This window comes from Bombina bombina, chromosome 7 (assembly GCF_027579735.1).
Source record: "Bombina bombina isolate aBomBom1 chromosome 7, aBomBom1.pri, whole genome shotgun sequence".
Classification (NCBI taxonomy): domain Eukaryota; kingdom Metazoa; phylum Chordata; class Amphibia; order Anura; family Bombinatoridae; genus Bombina; species Bombina bombina.
In genome coordinates, this window is record NC_069505.1 from 83290266 (window position 1) to 83311788 (window position 21523).

The 21523-nt window shown below is 36.5% G+C and overlaps 1 protein-coding gene across 1 annotated transcript in view; it reads left to right on the forward strand.

Annotated features, from left to right (window-relative positions):
- LOC128636237 (mucin-5AC-like) overlaps positions 1-21523 on the forward strand; it is a 196490-nt gene that overhangs the window by 40792 nt on the left and 134175 nt on the right. Inside the window, 4 exon segments of the mRNA XM_053689276.1 lie at positions 625-678; positions 8020-8285; positions 8375-8485; positions 14418-14508. Of these exon segments, the coding sequence (XP_053545251.1) occupies positions 625-678; positions 8020-8285; positions 8375-8485; positions 14418-14508 (522 nt within the window).

The window sequence follows — 21523 nt, forward strand, 5'->3', positions numbered from 1 at the left end:
GTGTATAATGAACTATTTTTAATATGTAAATATTATCATTGTAGATAGTCTTGAGAAAGGCTCACTTGTGGAGCCGAAACGTCGAGCTATGTGAATCTTTATTGATAATAAAAAAGTTGAAATTCAATCAAGACCTATGAGTGCACTCCATTCCATATTGATGTTTATAAAAATTGCATGAGGAGACACCCGGGCTTTATAGGAGACCCTGAAGGGATGGAGTGCATGAATTGAATTATATATATATATATATATATATATATATATATACATAAAGTACAAAAGTGTAATGGTTCTTTATATTAGTTGATCTCCAACTAACCTCCTTTAACAATTATAGTTGCACATGTATAGTAATTTAAGGGTATCAGAGTGACATACATTTTCAGAGAATTCAAATACATTTCTAGAGGAACAAATTTCTCTGAATACTATTTTATCATACGCCGTTCAATTACTAATTGGTAAGACATTTTCTAGGGAAGATGCCATAGAAATATGTTTCACCAGTCTATGAACAGCTTACAGAAACACCTTCAAATCTAGGTTACAAATAAGACATATGTCAATCTCACTTTTATAATATTATATATATAATTCCATTTTATTCACTTTATCTTTTAGGTCTTTCTCAAGTGACAACAGCAATACCTTCCTTGAGCACACCAGTAGTAAGGCGTAAGTAGACTGGGTTGGTATGAGTGAATTTTTATTTATATACATGTTTACACATTTAGTCTATTGTACTTTATCTCACATATTTTAAGTTCACAAAATGTAACAGTGATACTTGTGACATCTTTGCCTTGTTGTATAATATATACAGGATTATATTTTTAAATTATATAGAACAGAATTTTTAAATAAAAAATAATTGTTGACATATGATCAAAGAAGTAATTGATTAAACTGTACGTATGACATAATAAAGTGATACAATTACTAGCATTTTTAAATATACAAGATATAAAAGATGCTGTGAATTTGAGTGAGCACATATTCCTATACATTTTAATTATTTTGTGTATATGAATAATATATTTTTCTTCACCCCCCCTCAAAATAATAATATATACTGGAGATATATATATATATATATATATATATATATATATATATATATATATATATATATATATATATATATATATATATATGTATATATATATATACATATATATACATATATATATATATATATATATATATATATATATATAAATAAATATATATATAATAACTTGGCATTGAGGAAGAAATAAATCATTTCAAAATAGCTTTCAAATAATTTAATTTAGGCTAAAAATTTAGATCAAGAAAACATTTTGGGCCAGATTACAAGTGAACCGCAAATGAAAACTCCCGCTCAAGGGTTGATTGAGCTAGAAATAAAATGTTGTACTCCTCGGGTTGCAGTCATATTTTGAGTTAAAAGTAAACAGTTTTCACTCTAGTGGTGACCCGACTCGCAAAACAATCAGAAGTTATAATATCGCATGTGAATTCACATATTCCCCAATAGAAGTCAATGTAGAAAAAAGTGGAAAAAAAATGTAACACCCCACACTCACGCAAACATGATTGCATTTTCTCATTTGCGCTAAACCAACATAAAAATATGAATATTTCATATTCCAATGTTCCTCACAGAACAGAATATGTTCTATTTATTCATAAATAAATATTTCTACATACATCTGATGATATTTTGGTACAGTATATATTTATACCTATATATATTTATATATATATATATATATATAGATGATTATATGTGGGTATAAATATACACAGGTGTATATATGAATATCTATTTACAAATACATAGAACATATTCTGCTATATGCAGAACATTGGAAAGTGAAAAATGTACAGTAAATACATAGTTAAAACCTTTATTACAAATGAATATTGCATAAATATGCTTTAACATTTTTTATCTACTTAACGGCAAAGGGCTCCAAAGCACTTCTATATATGTTGAGCTGCTGGTGCAACGCCGCCCCCTGCAGACTCGTGGCCAATCTGCCGCCAGAAGGAAGGTGTCAATCAACCCGATCGTACTCGATCGGGTTGAATTGTGGCGATTCTGCTCAGAGCAGGCAGACAGGTTATGGAGCAGCAGTCTTTAGACCGCTGCTTCATAACTGCTGTTTCTGGCGAGCCTGCAGCCTCGCGTGGAAACAGGGGCATCAAGCTCCATTCGGAGCTTGATAATTTGGCCCCTATATATTAATTATTCATAATAAAGTTAGTTTCTCATAGCTCTATGCAATACTGAAATCCTATACTGTTTATGTCAAGCACGAAGTAGGAACGTAAACAAAGCCTTATTTCCAAGGCCTTAGCTGGCCTGCAATTATATGTGATTTTTAAAGCAAAGCTTTAATAAGAACTGATAGTACATTAACTGATTGATTAATTATTTGTGCATGGAATCATGGATAAATTCCAATCCCTTACACAAGGATTTAAAAATGTTTCTGAAACTCAGTTTATTTTTCAGTCAGCTAAATGCAGATTATAGTGTATTGACACTTGCATGGCAGTGAAGTGAAAGATAGCTAATAGTATAAGAAGAGTTACTCAAGACAAGCTATGATGGATAACTAATAATATGAACGCACGCTGATAGATGATCAAAAACAGTGGACACATTGAAACAAAAGAAAAAAACAACTAAAAAAGATTATTTTGGATAATAAACACCTGGTAGTAAAATAGGAATGGAGCCAAGTCAGTAGCAAGAATCACAGTTTGAGGATGGGTGGGTATCACATAACAGTAACCTCAGGCACCACCTGGTAGCCAACTCAGTAAAGTAATACAATGATAAAGTTCTCTGTTTTAGAATCTACAGATTAAGGCCTAGATTTGGAGTTTGGCGTTAGCCGTGAAAACCAGCGTTAGAGGCTCCTAACGCTGGTTTTAGGCTACCTCCGGTATTTGGAGTCAATCAAAATAGGGTCTAACGCTCACTTTTCAGCCGCGACTTTTCCATACCGCAGATCCCCTTACGTAAATTGCGTATCCTATCTTTTCAATGGGATCTTTCTAACTCCGGTATTTAGAGTCGTGTCTGAAGTGAGCGTTAGACATCTAACGACAAAACTCCAGCCGCAGGAAAAAAGTCAGTAGTTAAGAGCTTTCTGGGCTAACGCCGGTTTATAAAGCTCTTAACTACTGTGCTCTAAAGTACACTAACACCCATAAACTACCTATGTACCCCTAAACCGAGGTCCCCCCACATCGCCGCCACTCGATTAAATTTTTTTAACCCCTAATCTGCCGACCGCCACCTACGTTATACTTATGTACCCCTAGTCTGCTGCCCCTAACACCGCCGACCCCTATATTATATTTATTAACCCCTAACCTGCCCCCACAACGTCGCCTCCACCTACCTACACTTATTAACCCCTAATCTGCCGACCGCAAAGCGCCGCCACCTACGTTATCCTTATGTACCCCTAATCTGCTGCCCCTAACACCGCCGACCCCTATATTATATTTATTAACCCCTAACCTGCCCCCACAACGTCGCCTCCACCTACCTACACTTATTAACCCCTAATCTGCCGACCGCAAAGCGCCGCCACCTACGTTATCCTTATGTACCCCTAATCTGCTGCCCCTAACACCGCCGACCCCTATATTATATTTATTAACCCCTAATCTGCCCCCCACAACGTCGCCTCCACCTGCCTACACTTATTAACCCCTAATCTGCCGACCGGAGCTCACCGCTATTCTAATAAATGTATTAACCCCTAAAGCTAAGTCTAACCCTAACACTAACACCCCCCTAAATTAAATATAATTTTAATCTGACGAAATTAATTAACTCTTATTAAATAAATTATTCCTATTTAAAGATAAATACTTACCTGTAAAATAAATCCTAATATAGCTACAATATAAATTATAATTAAATTGTAGCTATTTTAGGATTAATATTTATTTGACAGGCAACTTTGTAATTATTTTAACCAGGTACAATAGCTATTAAATAGTTAAGAACTATTTAATAGCTACCTAGTTAAAATAATTACAAAATTACCTGTAAAATAAATCCTAACCTAAGTTACAATTAAACCTAACACTATACTATCATTAAATTAATTAAATAAAATACCTACAATTACCTACAATTAAACCTAACACTACACTATCAATAAATAAATTAAATACAATTCCTACAAATAACTACAATGAAATAAACTAACTAAAGTACAAAAAATAAAAAAGAACTAAGTTACAAAAAATAAAAAAATATTTACAAACATAAGAAAAATATTACAACAATTTTAAACTAATTACACCTACTCTAAGCCCCCTAATAAAATAACAAAGACCCCCAAAATAAAAAATGCCCTACCCTATTCTAAATTACTAAAGTTCAAAGCTCTTTTACCTTACCAGCCCTGAACAGGGCCCTTTGCGGGGCATGCCCCAAGACGTTCAGCTCTTTTGCCTGTAAAAAAAAAAACATACAATACCCCCCCCCCCAACATTACAACCCACCACCCACATACCCCTAATCTAACCCAAACCCCCCTTAAATAAACCTAACACTAAGCCCCTGAAGATCTTCCTACCTTATTTTCACCATACCAGGTTCACCGATCCGTTCTGAAGAGCTCCTCCGATGTCCTGATCCAAGCCCAAGCGGGGGGCTGAAGAGGTCCATGATCCGGCTGAAGTCTTCATCCAAGCGGGAGCTGAAGAGTTCCATGATCCGGATGAAGTCTTCATCCAAGCGGGAGCTGAAGAGGTCCATGATCCGGATGAAGTCTTCTATCAACGGCATCTTCAATCTTCTTTCTTCCGGATCCATCATCTTCCATCCGACGCGGAACATCCTCTTCTCCCGACGCCTACTAGCCGAATGACGGTTCCTTTAAGGGACGTCATCCAAGATGGCGTCCCTCGAATTCCGATTGGCTGATAAGATTCTATCAGCCAATCGGAATTAAGGTAGGAATATTCTGATTGACTGATGGAATCAACCAATCAGAATCAAATTCAATCCGATTGGCTGATCCAATCAGCCAATCAGATTGAGCTTGCATTCTATTGGCTGAATGCGAGCTCAATCTGATTGGCTGATTGGATCAGCCAATCGGATTGAACTTGATTCTGATTGGCTGATTCCATCAGCCAATCAGAATATTCCTACCTTAATTCCGATTGGCTGATAGAATCCTATCAGCCAATCGGAATTCGAGGGACGCCATCTTGGATGACGTCCCTTAAAGGAACCGTCATTCGGCTAGTAGGCGTCGGGAGAAGAGGATGTTCCGCGTCGGATGGAAGATGATGGATCCGGAAGAAAGAAGATTGAAGATGCCGTTGATAGAAGACTTCATCCGCATCATGGACCTCTTCAGCTCCCGCTTGGATGAAGACTTCATCCGGATCATGGACCTCTTCAGCTCCCGCTTGGATGAAGACTTCAGCCGGATCATGGACCTCTTCAGCCCCCCGCTTGGGCTTGGATCAGGACATCGGAGGAGCTCTTCAGGACGGATCGGTGAACCTGGTATGGTGAAGATAAGGTAGGAAGATCATCAGGGGCTTAGTGTTAGGTTTATTTAAGGGGGGTTTGGGTTAGATTAGGGGTATGTGGGTGGTGGGTTGTAATGTTGGGGGGGTATTGTATGTTTTTTTTTTTGCAGGCAAAAGAGCTGAACTTCTTGGGGCATGCCCCTCAAAGGGCCCTGTTCAGGGCTGGTAAGGTAAAAGAGCTTTGAACTGTAGTAATTTAGAATAGGGTAGGGCATTTTTTATTTTGGGGGTCTTTGTTATTTTATTAGGGGGCTTAGAGTAGGTGTAATTAGTTTAAAATTGTTGTAATATTTTTCTTATGTTTGTAAATATTTTTTTATTTTTTGTAACTTAGTTCTTTTTTATTTTTTGTACTTTAGTTAGTTTATTTCATTGTAGTTATTTGTAGGAATTGTATTTAATTTATTTATTGATAGTGTAGTGTTAGGTTTAATTGTAGGTAATTGTAGGTATTGTATTTAATTAATTTAATGATAGTATAGTGTTAGGTTTAATTGTAACTTAGGTTAGGATTTATTTTACAGGTAATTTTGTAATTATTTTAACTAGGTAGCTATTAAATATTTCTTAACTATTTAATAGCTATTGTACCTGGTTAAAATAATTACAAAGTTGCCTGTCAAATAAATATTAATCCTAAAATAGCTATAATATAATTATAATTTATATTGTAGCTATATTAGGATTTATTTTACAGGTAAGTATTTGCTTTAAATAGGAATAATTTATTTAATAAGAGATAATTAATTTCGTTAGATGTAAATTATATTTAACTTAGGGGGGTGTTAGTGTTAGGGTTAGACTTAGCTTTAGGGGTTAATACATTTATTAGAATAGCGGTGAGCTCCAGTCGGCAGATTAGGGGTTAATAATTGAAGTTAGGTGTCGGCGATGTTAGGGAGGGCAGATTAGGGGTTAATACTATTTATTATAGGGTTAGTGAGGTGGATTAGGGATTAATAACTTTATTATAGTAGCGCTCAGGTCCGGTCGGCAGATTAGGGGTTAATAAGTGTAGGCAGGTGGAGGCGACGTTGTGGGGGGCAGATTAGGGGTTAATAAATATAATATAGGGGTCAGCGATGTTAGGGCAGCAGATTAGGGGTACATAGGGATAATGTAAGTAGCGGCGGTTTACGGAGCGGCAGATTAGGGGTTAATAATAATATGCAGGGGTCAGCGATAGCGGGGGCGGCAGATTAGGGGTTAATAAGTGTAAGGTTAGGGGTTTTTAGACTCGGGGTACATGTTAGGGTGTTAGGTGCAGACGTAGGAAGTATTTCCGCATAGCAAACAATGGGGCCTGCGTTAGGAGCTGAACGCGGCTTTTTTGCAGGTGTTAGGTTTTTTTTCAGCTCAAACAGCCCCATTGTTTCCTATGGGAGAATCGTGCACGAGCACGTTTTTGAGGCTGGCCGCTTGCGTAAGCAACTCTGGTATCGAGAGTTGAAGCTGCGTTAAAAATGCTCTACGCTCCTTTTTTGGAGCCTAACGCAGCCTTTATGTGGACTCTCAATACCAGAGTTATTTTTATGGTGCGGCCAGAAAAAAGCCGGCGTTAGCTACGCTGGTCTTTACCGACAAAACTCCAAATCTAGGCCTATGATTCTGAGCTAAAGTATTTCAATTCCATAATGACTTTGACTGTGGTGCTTACCGTATCTCTTGGATGTTACCTCACCAAAGGACCAAGTTTATCCACAGTCTATACCTAAAACTGTGTCACTATATTTAGGACAATCTTGGAAGGGGGTTCATCTGTTCTTTCACATCCCCAATTATCATAGGGTTTTGTTTCTTTAAGTAAAATAAGTGTTTTCTGAGACTGTGCATTAATTTAAGGGTTCTCGATAACATCACAAAAAATCAATATCTCATTGATCCATCATTTTTATAATTGATTTATAAAGTACAAGAACTAAAAGTTGCCAAATATATAAAGTTGGTTAGATGCTGTTGGAATGTTACAATGTTAAATTTTTTTTGTCCTTTTCCATATCAGATGTTTTGACCTAACACAATATCATGTGTAGAAAATATGTGCTTAATTGTTCTAAATATTTAAGTTTTATTTTCCAGGTAAGAGGTTTAGTTATGTTGATACATAGGGGTATATTTATGAAACAGCGAATGCTGCTTATTCTGCACGAGCCTTCTTAAGACCGCTGCTCCTTAACAGATACGATCGGGATGATAGACACCCCCTGCTAGCGGCTGATTGACCGCAAATGTGCAGGGGGCGGCATTGCACAAGCATTTCACTAGAAATGCTTGTGTAATGTTAAATGCAGGCAGCGTATGCTGTAGGCATTTAGCGATGTCGGGCGGACATGTTCGCCACAGCGAATCATGTCCGTCAGACATTTGTTACATCGGCCCCATTCTTCTCTTTAAGGCTATAGCAGGCATTTGTTTATTTATTTAAGTTTCTTCTTTTTTTATTTCCTTCAGCACTTTTTATAAATCACAACAGCCAGATTTGCAGCACCTGGGGAAACTTCCATTATAGGAATTTTGACGGAGATGTATTCTTTTTTCCGGGGTCATGCAACTACATCTTCTCCTCTCATTGTAAGAGTAACTATGAAGACTTTAACATTGAAATACATCAAACTGTAGAGAACAATGAACGTACCTTCAGTCAGATCACTATGAAGAGTGATGGTGTGGTGCTGGAAATGGGCAATAATTCCATTTCAATAGATGGAAACTTGTGAGTAATTTCTTCATCCAAACCGAAATGTACAGTTACAACTTAAGCAATTAAAATGTATTAACTTGCCATTTCTGTTTATTTAGAGTGGAGAAACTGCCACTTGACAATCCAAAGCTTCATATGGAAATGTGTGGTCTATATATGAAGGTGAAAACCAAAAATGGAGTCACTTTAATGTGGAATGGAAAAGACAGTATACAGGTATGTGGCTATGTGCAGGTTATTTGGGCTAAGCTAAAATTTGTTTTGTTAAATTTGCATGTAAGTGATCCAGCACAGCTGATGTTTGGACTGATAGAGCTACAAGCATGGTGTAAATCAAAGAAGAACAACTAGTAGCCCATGGCCCACATGCAGCCACCACTATTTCAATTTGTGGCTCCCAGTAAAAAGCATAACTAAGAATGTGTGGCATTGTTTTGTGGCCCCCAGTTAAAAGGGGAACTAAAAATGTGCACTTTGGAGACTTCTGGTAGGTGGGCAAACAAGGTGGCCTTAACTCAAGTGGGTGGGTAAAACATTACTGGTGTAAACCATTTATCCATCTCACCAAGTCACCAGTTCTATAAAAAAAAACTGCTGGTCTGATCTCATAAAAATCCCTATACTAGCAATAAAACCTACTCTAAAAAATGCCCTGAAAGTGGCATTGTGTAGGGCATTGCCCTAAAGTTATTAAACACTTTCACTTGGCAGAAAAAAATCCTAATCTAAACCCAAAGTAACCCCCACCAAGTAAATGCCTATCTTAAAATACCTAAACTAAAAATTGCCCAATAAGGGCATTTTGGAATCAGAGTAAAGTAATTACAGCTCTTTTGCCCAATAAAAAACCTTATTCTTAAGAAAAAAGCCTATCCTAAAAAAAAACCTTTCCTAAAAAAAGATTGCCCAGAAAAGAGCATTTGGTTTTGCATTGCCCTTAGAGGGAGTTACAGGGATGTGATATAACTAATGAAGGAAAAAGCTATCCTTTACTAGATATATGTCCCTCAACATATAAAGAAATAAGTAGAAAGCAAAGTAGAAATAAAGGGAAGCACTAAAAGCAAATCCTAAATATATTAATATGTAGGAAACACTACATGTGTAAAGATAAAGAGTATGCTATAACAGTATAAAAATCCCAATTAATTTATTAGACTATGGGGCCTATGTATCAAGGATCAGGTCCGCAAGACCTCGCTGAATACGCTCGCCGTATTCAGCATTGCACCAGCAGCTCACAAGAGCTGCTGGTGCAACGCCGCCCCCTGCAGACTTGCGGCCAATAGCAGGCGGACAGGTTATGGAGCAGCGGTCTTTGTGACCGCTGCTTCATAACTGCTGTTTCTGGTGAGCCTGCAGGCTCGTCAGAAACACAGGGCATCAAGCTCCATTCGGAACTTGATACATAGGCCCCCAAAGTCTGAAATAAAAAAAAATATATATCACAGGTTAAAATTATATGCAGACATAAGATTGGCCAATCACAAATAAAAACTTCAATAACACATAAAATTGTGGCACATATTAAAACCGGTTTTAGGGTTACTACTAAAATGAATAGCTTAAAAGCATGATATCCATTAAAAACTGACTTAAAGGGACATTAAACACTAAAAAAATGCTAGATAGAATGATGCCTTCCAAGAAAAGATTAGTCTGAGAATAACATCTAGATCTGTTTTTTAAAGTTTCATTAGCTGTTTAAATATTGACAAAATAAATGTAAAGCTTTAGTGTCTATAAAACAATGGGAGCTGCCATGTTGTAACTTAGGTTACCTTCTCTGCTGTGGCCAATTAGAGACAGTTATAAATAGGCCACTAGAGTGTGCACCCAATGGCTGTGTGGATTATAACAGTGTTCTGCACTTCCATTTCCAAAAAGAACTGAAAAGCTCACAATTTCAGAATGGAATTACAGGAAAAAGGGACAAAATAAATAATGATAGTATATTGCAGACTTCTTTTTATATATGTGACTTATAATTTTATATTACCATCTCTAAGGCCCCTATGTATCAAGCCGTCGACTTTCTTGCATCCAACGGCACCAATACGCTAGCCTAAGTTTGCCTAACATCGCTGCCGCGGACCTGAATACGTTCTCCAAAATTATCAAAAAAGCTGTCAAAAAGCCGCTCACCAAGCACGGAGCGATGAGCAGTGGACTGTTGTTAACTAACAGTCATCGATCTCGCTTCTCTTCGGCTTTTTTACAGCTTTCACTAAGCACCCACACTATACTATACTGTTTTACCCCCTATACCGCCGCTCCCGGAGCCCCCCGCAACTAAATAAAGTTATTAACCCCTAAACCTCTGCTCCCGGAGCCCACCGCAATTCTAATAAATGTTTAACCCCTAAACCGCCACTCCCAGAGCCCACCGCCACCTACATTATATTTATTAACCCCTAATCTGCCCCCCTACACCGCCGCCACCTACATTATACTTATTAACCCCTAATCTGCCCCCCTACACCGACGCCACTATATTACATTTATTAACCCCTAAATCTAAGTCTAACTCTAACCCTAACACCCCCTAACTAGCTTAGGGTTTATTTTAATTTTACAGGCAAGTTTGTATTTATTTTAACTAGGTAGAATAGTTATTAAATAGTTATTAACTATTTTATAACTACCTAGATAAAATAAATACAAATATACCTGTAAAATAAAACCTAACCTAAATTACAATTACACCTAACACTACACTTTAATTAAATAAATTAACTAAACTAAATACAATGAAATACAATTAAATTAAATTAAATAAAATTAAAGGGACAGTCTACACCAGAATTTGTATTGTTTTAAAAGATAGATAATCCCTTTATTACCCATTTCCTAGTTTTGCATAACCAACACAGTTATAATAATATACTTTTAACCTCTGTGATTATCTTGTATCTAAGCCTCTGCAAACTGCCCCTTTTTTCAGTTCTTTTGATAGACTTGCAGTCTAGCCAATCAGTGCCTGCTCCCAGATAACTTCTCGTGCACAAGCACAGTGTTATCTATATGAAATACGTGAACTAACACCCTCTAGTGGTGAAAAACTGTTCAAATGCAATCTGAAAGAGGTGGGCTTCAAGGTCTAAGAAATTAGCATATGAACCTCCTAGGTTAAGCTTTAAAATAAGAATACCAAGAGAACAAAGCAAAACTGATGATAAAAGTAAATTGGAAAATTGTTTAAAATTACATGCTCTATCTGAATCATGAAAGTTTATTTTGGCCTAGACTGTCCCTTTAACTAAAGTACAAAAAAACAAACACTAAATTACAGAAAATAATAAAATAATTACAAGAATTTTAAACTAATTACACCTAATCTAACCCCCCTAATAAAATAAAAAAGCCCCCCAAAATAAAAAACCCTACCCTATACTAAATTACAAATAGCCCTTAAAAGGGCTTTTTGCTGGGGATTACCCCAAAGTAATCAGCTCTTTTACCTGTAAAAAAAAATACAATACCCCTACATTAAAACCCAACCCTACTCTAAAACCCAACCAAACCCCCCTTAAAAAACCTAACACTAACCCCTTGAAGATCACCCTACCTTGAGACGTCTTCACCCAACCGGGCCTAAGTCCTCAACGAAGCCGGGTGAAGTCTTCATCCAATCCAGGCAGAAGAGGTCCTCCAGACCGGGCAGAAGTCTTCATCCATGCGGCATCTTCTATCTTCATCCATCCAACAATGAGGGGCTCCATCTTGAAGACATCCGACGTGGAGCATCCATCCAGACCAACGACTACCTAGAATTCTATCAGCCAATCGGAATTAAGGTAGGAAAAATCCTATTGGCTGATGCAATCAGCCAATAGAATTGAAGTTCAATAATATTGGCTGATCCAATCAGCCAATAGAATTGAAGTTCAATCCTTTTGGCCCTAAAACCCGGCTTGGATGAAGACTTCTGCCCATCTGGAGGACCACTTTTCCCGGCTTCGTTGAGGACTTCGGCCCGGTTTGGTGAAGACTTCTCAAGGTAGGGTGATCTTCAAGGGGTTAGTGTTAGGTTTTATTAAGGGGGGATTCGGTGGGTTTTAGAGTAGGGTTGGGTGTGTGGGTGGTGGGTTTTAATGTTGGGGGGGGTTTGTACTTTTTTTTACAGGTAAAAGAGCTGATTACTTTGGGGCAATGCCCCGAGAAAGGCCCTTTTAAGGGCTATTTGTAAATTTAGTATAGTGCAGGGATTTTTTTATTTTGGGGGGCTTTTTTATTTTATTAGGGGGATTAGATTAGGTGTAATTAGTTTAAAAAACCTATAATTATTTTATTATTTTCTGTAATTTAGTGGGGTTTTTTCGTACTTTAGATAATTTTATTTAATTGTATTTAATTTAGGGAATTAATTTAATTATAGTGTAGTGTTAGGTGTAATTGTAACATACGTTAGGTTTTATTTTACAGGTAAATTTGTCTTTATTTTAACTAGGTAGCTATTAAATAGTTAATAACTATTTAATAACTATTATACCTGGTTAAAATAAATACAAAGTTATACTATTAGTTATATTTTAGCTATCTTAGGGTTTATTTTATAGGTAAGTATTTAGTTTTAAATAGGAATAATTTAGTTAATTGTAGTAATTTTATTTAGATTTATACAAATTATATTTGTTAGGGGGGTTCGACTTAGATTTAGGGGTTAATACATTTAATATAGTGTTGGCGACGTTGGGGGCGACAGATTAGGGGTTAATAAATGTAGGTAGGCGGTGGCGATGTTAGGGACGGCAGATTAGGGGTTAATCAAATTTAACTAGTGTTTGCGAGGCGGGAGTGCGGCGGTTTAGCAGTTAATATATTTATTATAGTGGCGGCGATGTCCGGTTCGGCAGATTAGGGGTTAAAATTTTTATTTTAGTGTTTGCGATGTGGGGGGGGCCTTGGTTTAGGGGTTAATAGGTAGTTTATGGGTGTTAGTGTACTTTTTAGCACTTTATTTAAGAGTTTTATGCTACGGCGTTGTAGTGTAAAACTCTTAACTACTGACTTTAAAATGCGGTACCAGTCTTGACAGGAGAGGGTGTACCGCTCACTTTTTTTCAGACTTGTAATACCGGCGCTATGCAAGTCCCATTGAAAAAAAGAGGATACGCAATTGACGTAAGTGGATTTGCGGTATTTTCGAGTCTGGCTGAAAAAGTGAGAGGCGAGCCTGTCATTTCAAGACTCGTAATACCAGAGGGCGTTAAAAAGCAGCGTTGGGACCTCTGAACGCTGCTTTTTAAGGCTAACGCAAGACTCGTAATCTAGGCGAAAGTTTCCAGTTTACTTCTACTATTAAATTTACTTAGTTCTAGTGGTATACTTTATTGAAGAGAATACCTAGGAAGATAGCATGTATGGCATTGGCTTTGCAAAAATACTTTAAAACCATGTAATACACTGCATGTACACTGTTGCCATCTAGTGCTCAAAAACATTATTGCAAAATACCTTTAGAACTAAGTAAATTTGAAATAAAGAAGTACATTGTAAACTTTTAGTACAAATTAAAGCTTTATCGGTATAAAAAAAACAAAATGAGCTTCATGTTCCCTTAAATCAGATTACCTGTACTGTAATATAATTAGCATGAAACTAAATCAGTGCCATTTAAGGACTCAAGTTGTTACCATATATTTCTCCCCAATTTTCTTTTGATCACAGTATTAAAAAATCACTTATTTAACTAATCAGTTAAATATTTTTTATGGATAAGAAATATTGATTAATATCAGAGCTTGAACAATACACAAATGTAAAAGATTTAGGGCTCCATTTATTAAGCAGCGGATGCTGCTTTGGAGCCCCATTGTTTCAGTCGAGCCTGAAACGGAAGTTACAAAGCAGTGGTCATAAGACCGCTGCTCCTTAACTTGTCTGCCACCTTTTAGGGGGTGATTGACAGCCCCTGCTAGCAGCCAATTGGCTGCCAGTGAGCATGTGTATGTTAGAAATGCATGTGCAATGTTAAATGCTGACATTGTATGCTGTCAGCATTTAGCGAGGTCGAGTGGACATGATTGGCTACAGCTCGACTATTAATAAATCTAAGATTTTTTTTTAAATCAATATTTTAAAAATGTTTTTTGTTACTAGATATCTTGAAATATAACTAATATACCTCTGTTTTCCTATCTGCCAGTTAATATTGGACACTAAATATGCCAACCAGACATGTGGATTATGTGGCGACTTTGATGGTATTTCCGGTTTTACTGAGTTTTTCTATAATGGTAAGTGGAAGATAAAAAGTGAATATATAAAGCAGATAAATAATTAAATACCCTCAATGTTAACAAGGCCGTTAAACTAGAGCTGCTGATTGGGTGAGTGGAAGTTTCTGGTGAAGACCAGCAGTTTTCTGTGTCTAACGAGCAGTAATTTAACTTTGTGTTTAACTCATTTGCAGGGATTAAACAATTCTAGTGCTGATAGTGAAAAAAAAATTATTTAAGGAACAAGAGCTTGTAATTTTTCACTAAAATTACCCTTTAAGAGTTGTTAATTTGAAACAATATTTTTAAATAACTATAAAGCAACTATTTGGACCATGTGTTATTACACTTTAAGGTAACAATTGAATATATTTAAATGTAACATTTGATTCTTACATCCATTATTATTTTACATCCATTGTTACATTCAATATTAAAAATAAATGAAAATTGATTATTGAGAAACACGTATGAAATAAAACAAAAGCTCTACCATAAGTGTCAGTACTGAGTATATATTATAAAGTATTTTAACAAGGAGCAAAACATTAAAAAAATAATGTTACGGTTTGACAGGAAGTTTGAATATAATCATACAGTAAGTGAAACAAAAACTATTAGTATCCACTAGTGAACAAAATGCAAATCATAAATCTAATGTTGTGGTATTAAAAGTTACATTTAATAGGTTTTGGTTTAAAAAAAAAAAAAAAAAGATTAAAAATTATGGAAACTAATATTCTAACAAACTGAATACTACAAATATATTCTTACGTAATAAAAAATATGGAACTACGGCTATGGAAGCGCATCATTGTGCTTACAAGTTTTCCTAAGTACAGACCGGCCAACTAGAGCTAACATCACGTAAGTTAAATTAATAGAGCTTTTATTTTTTTCGCTCATACTACAAGTTGAAAGTCATTTATAAGCCCTGGAGCAAAAGTCTAGGATGCACTTACATTTGGATAACGAAAAGCATGGGCACGTTAAACCCAGCACATAAAAGCTTTCTATGGGGAGCACTGGACAATTCATGTCAGCTATAACTTGTGTGCTAAACTGAAGGGGCTCTAAGCTGAAAAACTATAATTTTCTATTGAAATATATGTTTCTAAAACTGCACACACATTCATACATATACATATACACCTTTGACCACTTCTCAGTCTAACACCTCGTCATGGACCATATCTCTTTTATTAAAGGGATTCTAAACCCAATTTTTTTCTTTCATGATTCAGATAGATCATTCAAATGTATGCAACTTTCTAATTTACTCCTATTATCATTTTTTCTTTGTTCTCTTGGTATCTTTATTTGAAAAAAGCAGGAATGTAAGCCTAGGATCCAGACCATCTTTGGTTCAGCACCTGGGTAGCGTTGGCTGATTGGTGGCTAAATGTAAAAAAATTGGGTTCAATATCCCTTTAAACATTTTATTCAATAATAAACCTTTATTTTATATTTAATATGTATAGATAATAGCTAAATACTTCATTTAAATATACTAAATCATCTGTATAGTCAGACAGAATAACGTATCTTCCCACTGCACAAAACTCTCTAAACAATGCATGTTCTAAAAGAAAATGTTCCAATGATTTTAACCGCTTTACGCCCTTAGGACGTTCTATGCTGTCCTTACTGCACTGGGCTTCAGCGCCCTTAGGACGGCAAAGAACGTCCTAGCCTTTGGCTGTACTGAAGCCAAAGGCGCTTCCTGAATGGGATTGGGGGCTGGAGGGTGTACCTAGCCTCATAGACACTTCCCCCAGACACAATCCCATCATTGAAATCATGCAATCGCATAAACGATCGCGTTATTTCTCTTCTTTACTTATTTGTTAACATTGGAAATTTGTTCTGAAGTAGACAAATAAGTCTGGGTGGTAAGGGGTTTAACCCCTTAACGACTGAGGACGTGCAGGGTACGTCCTCAGAAAAAAGGCAGTTAATGCCTGAGAACGTACCCTGCACGTCCTCAGTGTGGAAAGCAGCTGGAAGCGATCCTGCTCGCTTCCAGCTGCTTTCCGGTTATTGCAGTGATGCCTCGATATGGAGGCATCCTGCAATAACCTTTTTAAGTAATCCGGTGCAGAGAGAGCCACTCTGTGGCCCTCTCTGCACCGGAGATCGGTGGCTACCTGCGTTGGTGGGTGGGAGCCGGACCGGGAGGCGGCCATCGATGGCCATGTGGATGTGAAGGGGGGCGGGATCGTGGGCGGGGGTGGCTGGGGGCGCGCACGGGCGCGCGCGCGTGCACGGGAGGGTGGGGGCGGGCGCGTGCACGGGGAGGGAGCGGGTGGGAACCGCTACACTGCAGAAAATTTGAAAATAAAAAGATAAAAAATATCGAAAATTTAAATAATCAGCAAGGTGGTGGGGGTTTGTCTGTGGGGGGTGGGAAGCTACACTACAGAAAAAAAAAACCAAAGACAAAAAAAGCACTTTTTATTGTAAACTGGGTACTGGCAGACAGCTGCCAGTACCCAAGATGGCCCCCAATAAGGCAGAGGGGAGGGTTAGAGAGCGGTTTTGGGGGGGATCAGGGAGGTTGGGGGCTAAGGGGGGGATCCTACACAGTAGCATATGTAAATATGCTAAAAAAAAAATCATTTTTTTTTTAAAACCCTTTTATTTTAGTACTGGCAGACTTTCTGCCAGTACTTAAGATGGCGGGGACAATTGTGGGGTGGGGGAGGGAAGGGAGCTGTTTGGGAGGGATCAGGGGGTGGGATGTGTCAGATGGGAGGCTGATCTCTAGACTAAAGCTAAAATTAACCCTGCAAGCTCACTACAAACTCCCTAATTAACCCTTTCACTGCTAGCCATAATACACGTGTGAGGCGCAACAGGATTTAGTGGCCTTCTAATTACCAGAAAGCAACGCCAAAGTCATATATGTCTGCTATTTCTGAACAAAGGGGATCCCAGACAAGCATTTACAACCATTTGTGCCATAATTGCACAAGCTGTTTGTAAATGATTTCAGTGAGAAACCTAAAATTGTGAAAAATTTTACGTTTTTTTTAATTTGATCGCATTTGGCGGTGAAATGGTGGCATGAAATATACCAAAATGTGCCTAGATCAATACTTGGGGTTGTCTACTACACTACACTAAAGTTAAAATTAACCCTACAAGCTCCCTAAAAGCTCCCTAATTAACCCCTTAACTGCTGGGCATGATACACTTGTGGTGCGCAGTGGCATTTAGCGGCCTTCTAATTACCAAAAAGCAACGCCAAAGCCATATATGTGTGCTATTTCTGAACAAAGGGGATCCCAGAGAAGAATTTACAACCATTTATGCCATAATTGCACAAGCTGTTTGTAAATGATTTCAGTGAGAAACCTAAAGTTTGTGAAAAAAATTTGTGAAAAAGTGAACAATTTTTTGTATTTGATCGCATTTGGCGGTGAAATGGTGGTATGAAATATACCAAAATTGGTCTAGATCAATACTTTGGGATGTCTACTAAAAAAAAATATATACATGTCAAGGGATATTCAGGGATTCCTGAAAGATATCAGTGTTCTAATGTAACTAGCGCTAATTTTGGAAAAAAATGGTTTGGAAATAGCAAAGTGCTACTTGTATTTATGGCCCTATAAATTGCAAAAAAAGCAAAGAACATGTAAACATTGGGTATTTCTAAACTCAGGACAAATTTTAGAAACTATTTAGCATGGGTGTTTTTTGGTGGTTTTAGATATGTAACAGATTTTGGGGGTCAAATTTAGAAAAAGTGTGTTTTTTTCAATTTTTCCTCATATTTTATCATTTTTTTATAGTAAATTATAAGATATGATGAAAATAATGGTATCTTTAGAAAGTCCATTTAATGGCGAGAAAAACGGTATATAATATGTGTGGGTACAGTAAATGAGTAAGAAGAAAATTACAGCTAAACACAAACACCGCAAAAATGTAAAAATAGCCTTGGTCCCAAACGGACAGAAAATGGAAAAGTGCTCTGGTCACTAAGGGGTTAAGGGTTATTAATCAGTGCTCCTTTGGTAAAAGCAAAACTGTTAAAGGGACTTTCCAGCCAAAACTGTAATCCATTTGGATGCAATTCATTTTTTAATTGAAGCATTTTTGTAATATACATGTATTATCAAAAATGCTTTGAATAAAAACTATAGCTGTTTCAAAGGTGTATTTAAGTATGCACTGTGCACCAGCATTTTAAACACATCACTTGATCAGAGAGCCTAACATGCTTGTATCATCTGGAAATGATTCAATTTGTTAATTGCTAACATGATACAAGCCCCACTGGAGCTTGAAGCAGCTGCAGTATTTAAAATGCTGCTGCACTGAGAATATCTAGCTATATGTAGATTCTAATTTTAACGGGAATGTCACTTTAAATCAAAGTAAATATAAAAAGAGATTTTGTAAAAAAAATAGTAAAAAAACTTACTAGTTTTCTTGAATAATTAGCACTTAGAAATTTTCAGTGTATCATCTGCTCCCAGTGTGATAAGAGCAGAAAATTTTCAAAACCTAAGTTTTATTCTGTCAGTTCTGGGCATGAGTAAATCTGACTCTCTGTTAACTATTCTATTCACTAGCCTAGAAGTTTTATGGCATCAGGCTAAGATAAAACTTCCTGCAAAGGCTCCTCCTCCTTGTAGGGCTGTGGCAGGAAGCACAAATGTAGTGTAAAAAAAAATATTTAAAAGGTAAAATACATTGAAATAGATGAATAACACATATTGCAATGGTTTTTTATTAAGTATAAGCAACTACTTAGAGCTTTTTATTACAGCAATAATTTAAAGCAAAGTATAAATGTTTCTTTATTATTTTACTACTTCCTAATAAGGAAATGTATCACCTTACATTTTTTTTCTGCACATAATTTTAGGTATTAAATTAACTCTAACCATGAGCATCCTCACTGAATTAACCCCTTCCTAACATAATTGTATTAACACACCATTAAACCACTCCAACCTAATAAATTCTCACACAGACCCTCGTCATCATATGAAGTCATTACTATCTAAACCACATTACCCAATACCCACTGATCCCTCAACTCAAAAAAGTAACTTCTTCCTAATGCCATCTTACACTCATGGTTCTTCACACAATCACGGGCTGCTTGTGTAAACCAGCGGGATCCCCTATACCCATAAGGCTCACCATAAGGAAGCTCCAGCATCAATAAAGGTCCCCACAAAATAAAGCAATGGCAATATAATGGTTCTCCTGCTGAAAAGGACCCCTAAACCCCCATATTATCTTTTATTGCATGTAGAAAATAATTACAATTTACTTTTATTATTCATTTTGCCCTGTTTTCACTAAATGTAACTCTAAAAAATGTAGTTTGTGCTATTCTGACAATTGGAGATGTCCCATGCAGAGTTCACAAAAATATCCCTGCCACATATATATCTTTATTTGATCACAACAGGGGTTATCAGATAAAGTAATGAATGTTTTGTTAATGAACAGAAACTATCTCTACTTCAGTAACAAGTCTGTATTGGCTCCAGCAAACATGACAAGAAAAGGGTGACGTTTTGTCATTAAAAAACATATTGGTGTCATTCACAAGGACACGTGATTCAAAAATCACTACCACCCATAAGACCCCCTTCATGATTTTTGTTCACTTTTTATAATATTAACTATGTCTCAAAATGCTATGCAGCTCTCTCCAGCACCCACCAAAAGTTAATATTTAACAATCCATCTACCAGAAATTTATATTAAAGGTACATGAAACCCAAAAAAAAAAATATTTTTCATGATTCAGATAGACCATGCAATTTTAAGCATCTTTCTAATGTACTCCTATTAACATTTTTTCTTTGTTCTCTTGATATCTTTATTTCAAAAAGTACAGTCGGAATGAAATCTTAAAAGTTGGCCCATTTTTGCTTTAGAACCCTGGGTAACGCTTGCTGATTGGTGGCTACATTTAGCTTCTTTAAAAAGCAGCTATTAAATAAGTCTATAGTTTTCAAATATATATTATTTTGCTTTGTTATGGAGAAGAATGAGTGATGAAAAAAAAACAAAACTCTGTTTTTCACCTACAGTACAATGCAGTTAGTAAACAGCCACATACTCAATTAAAGGGACAGTCTAGTATAAATTAAACTTTCATTATTCAGATAGGACTTTTAATTTTAATCAACTTTCCAATTTACTTTTATCATCAAATTTGCTTTTTTCTCTTGGTATTCTTAGTTTAAACTAAACATAGGTAGGCTCATATGCTAATTTCTAAGCCTTTGAGGGCTGCCTCTTATCACATGCTTTTTAAATCTCTTTTCAGCACAAAGAGACAGAAAGTACACGTGGGCCATATAGATAACTCTGTGTTCAGGCACAGAGGGTTATTTAAGATTTAGCACAAAACAATGCTAAATGCAAGACAATAGATAATAAACAGTCACAGTCATGTGATCAGGGGGCCGGAGAAAGGTTCCTAGATACAAGGTAATCACAGAGGTAAAAAGTATATTAATATAACTGTGTTGGTTATGCAAAACTGGGGAATGGGTAATAAAGGGACTATCTATCTTATAAAACAATAACAATTCTATGGTAGACTGTCCCTTTAAAAGAAGTTTAAGTCATCCCCATATATCGCTGCAAGACACAAAACCACAGTCAAGACACAAAACCACAGTCTGAAGATACACATCATGGTTTTCATTATAAGAAATGATTCATCAATTTGTAACACAGAAAACACTATCTTACTCACAATTATCACCTATCTCTCCATCACTTGCTATCTCACACCCCCTCTCACTTTCCTTCTTACAATATCACTCACAATTTTAAATTGATATATTTAAAATAATTTGTTTGAGTCTGTTGCATCAGCCTGTCTATTAATCTTTTCTCTAAATACTTGGCTAAAATTGAGGCTGCTTATACAACCATTTATACGGTAAAAAAATGTATCTGTTATTGATGATGCAGTGAATATTCATTGGCTGCTTAGAATTTCTTTCTATGGGGGTCAACTAAAAGTCAGCAAACACACTAACACACA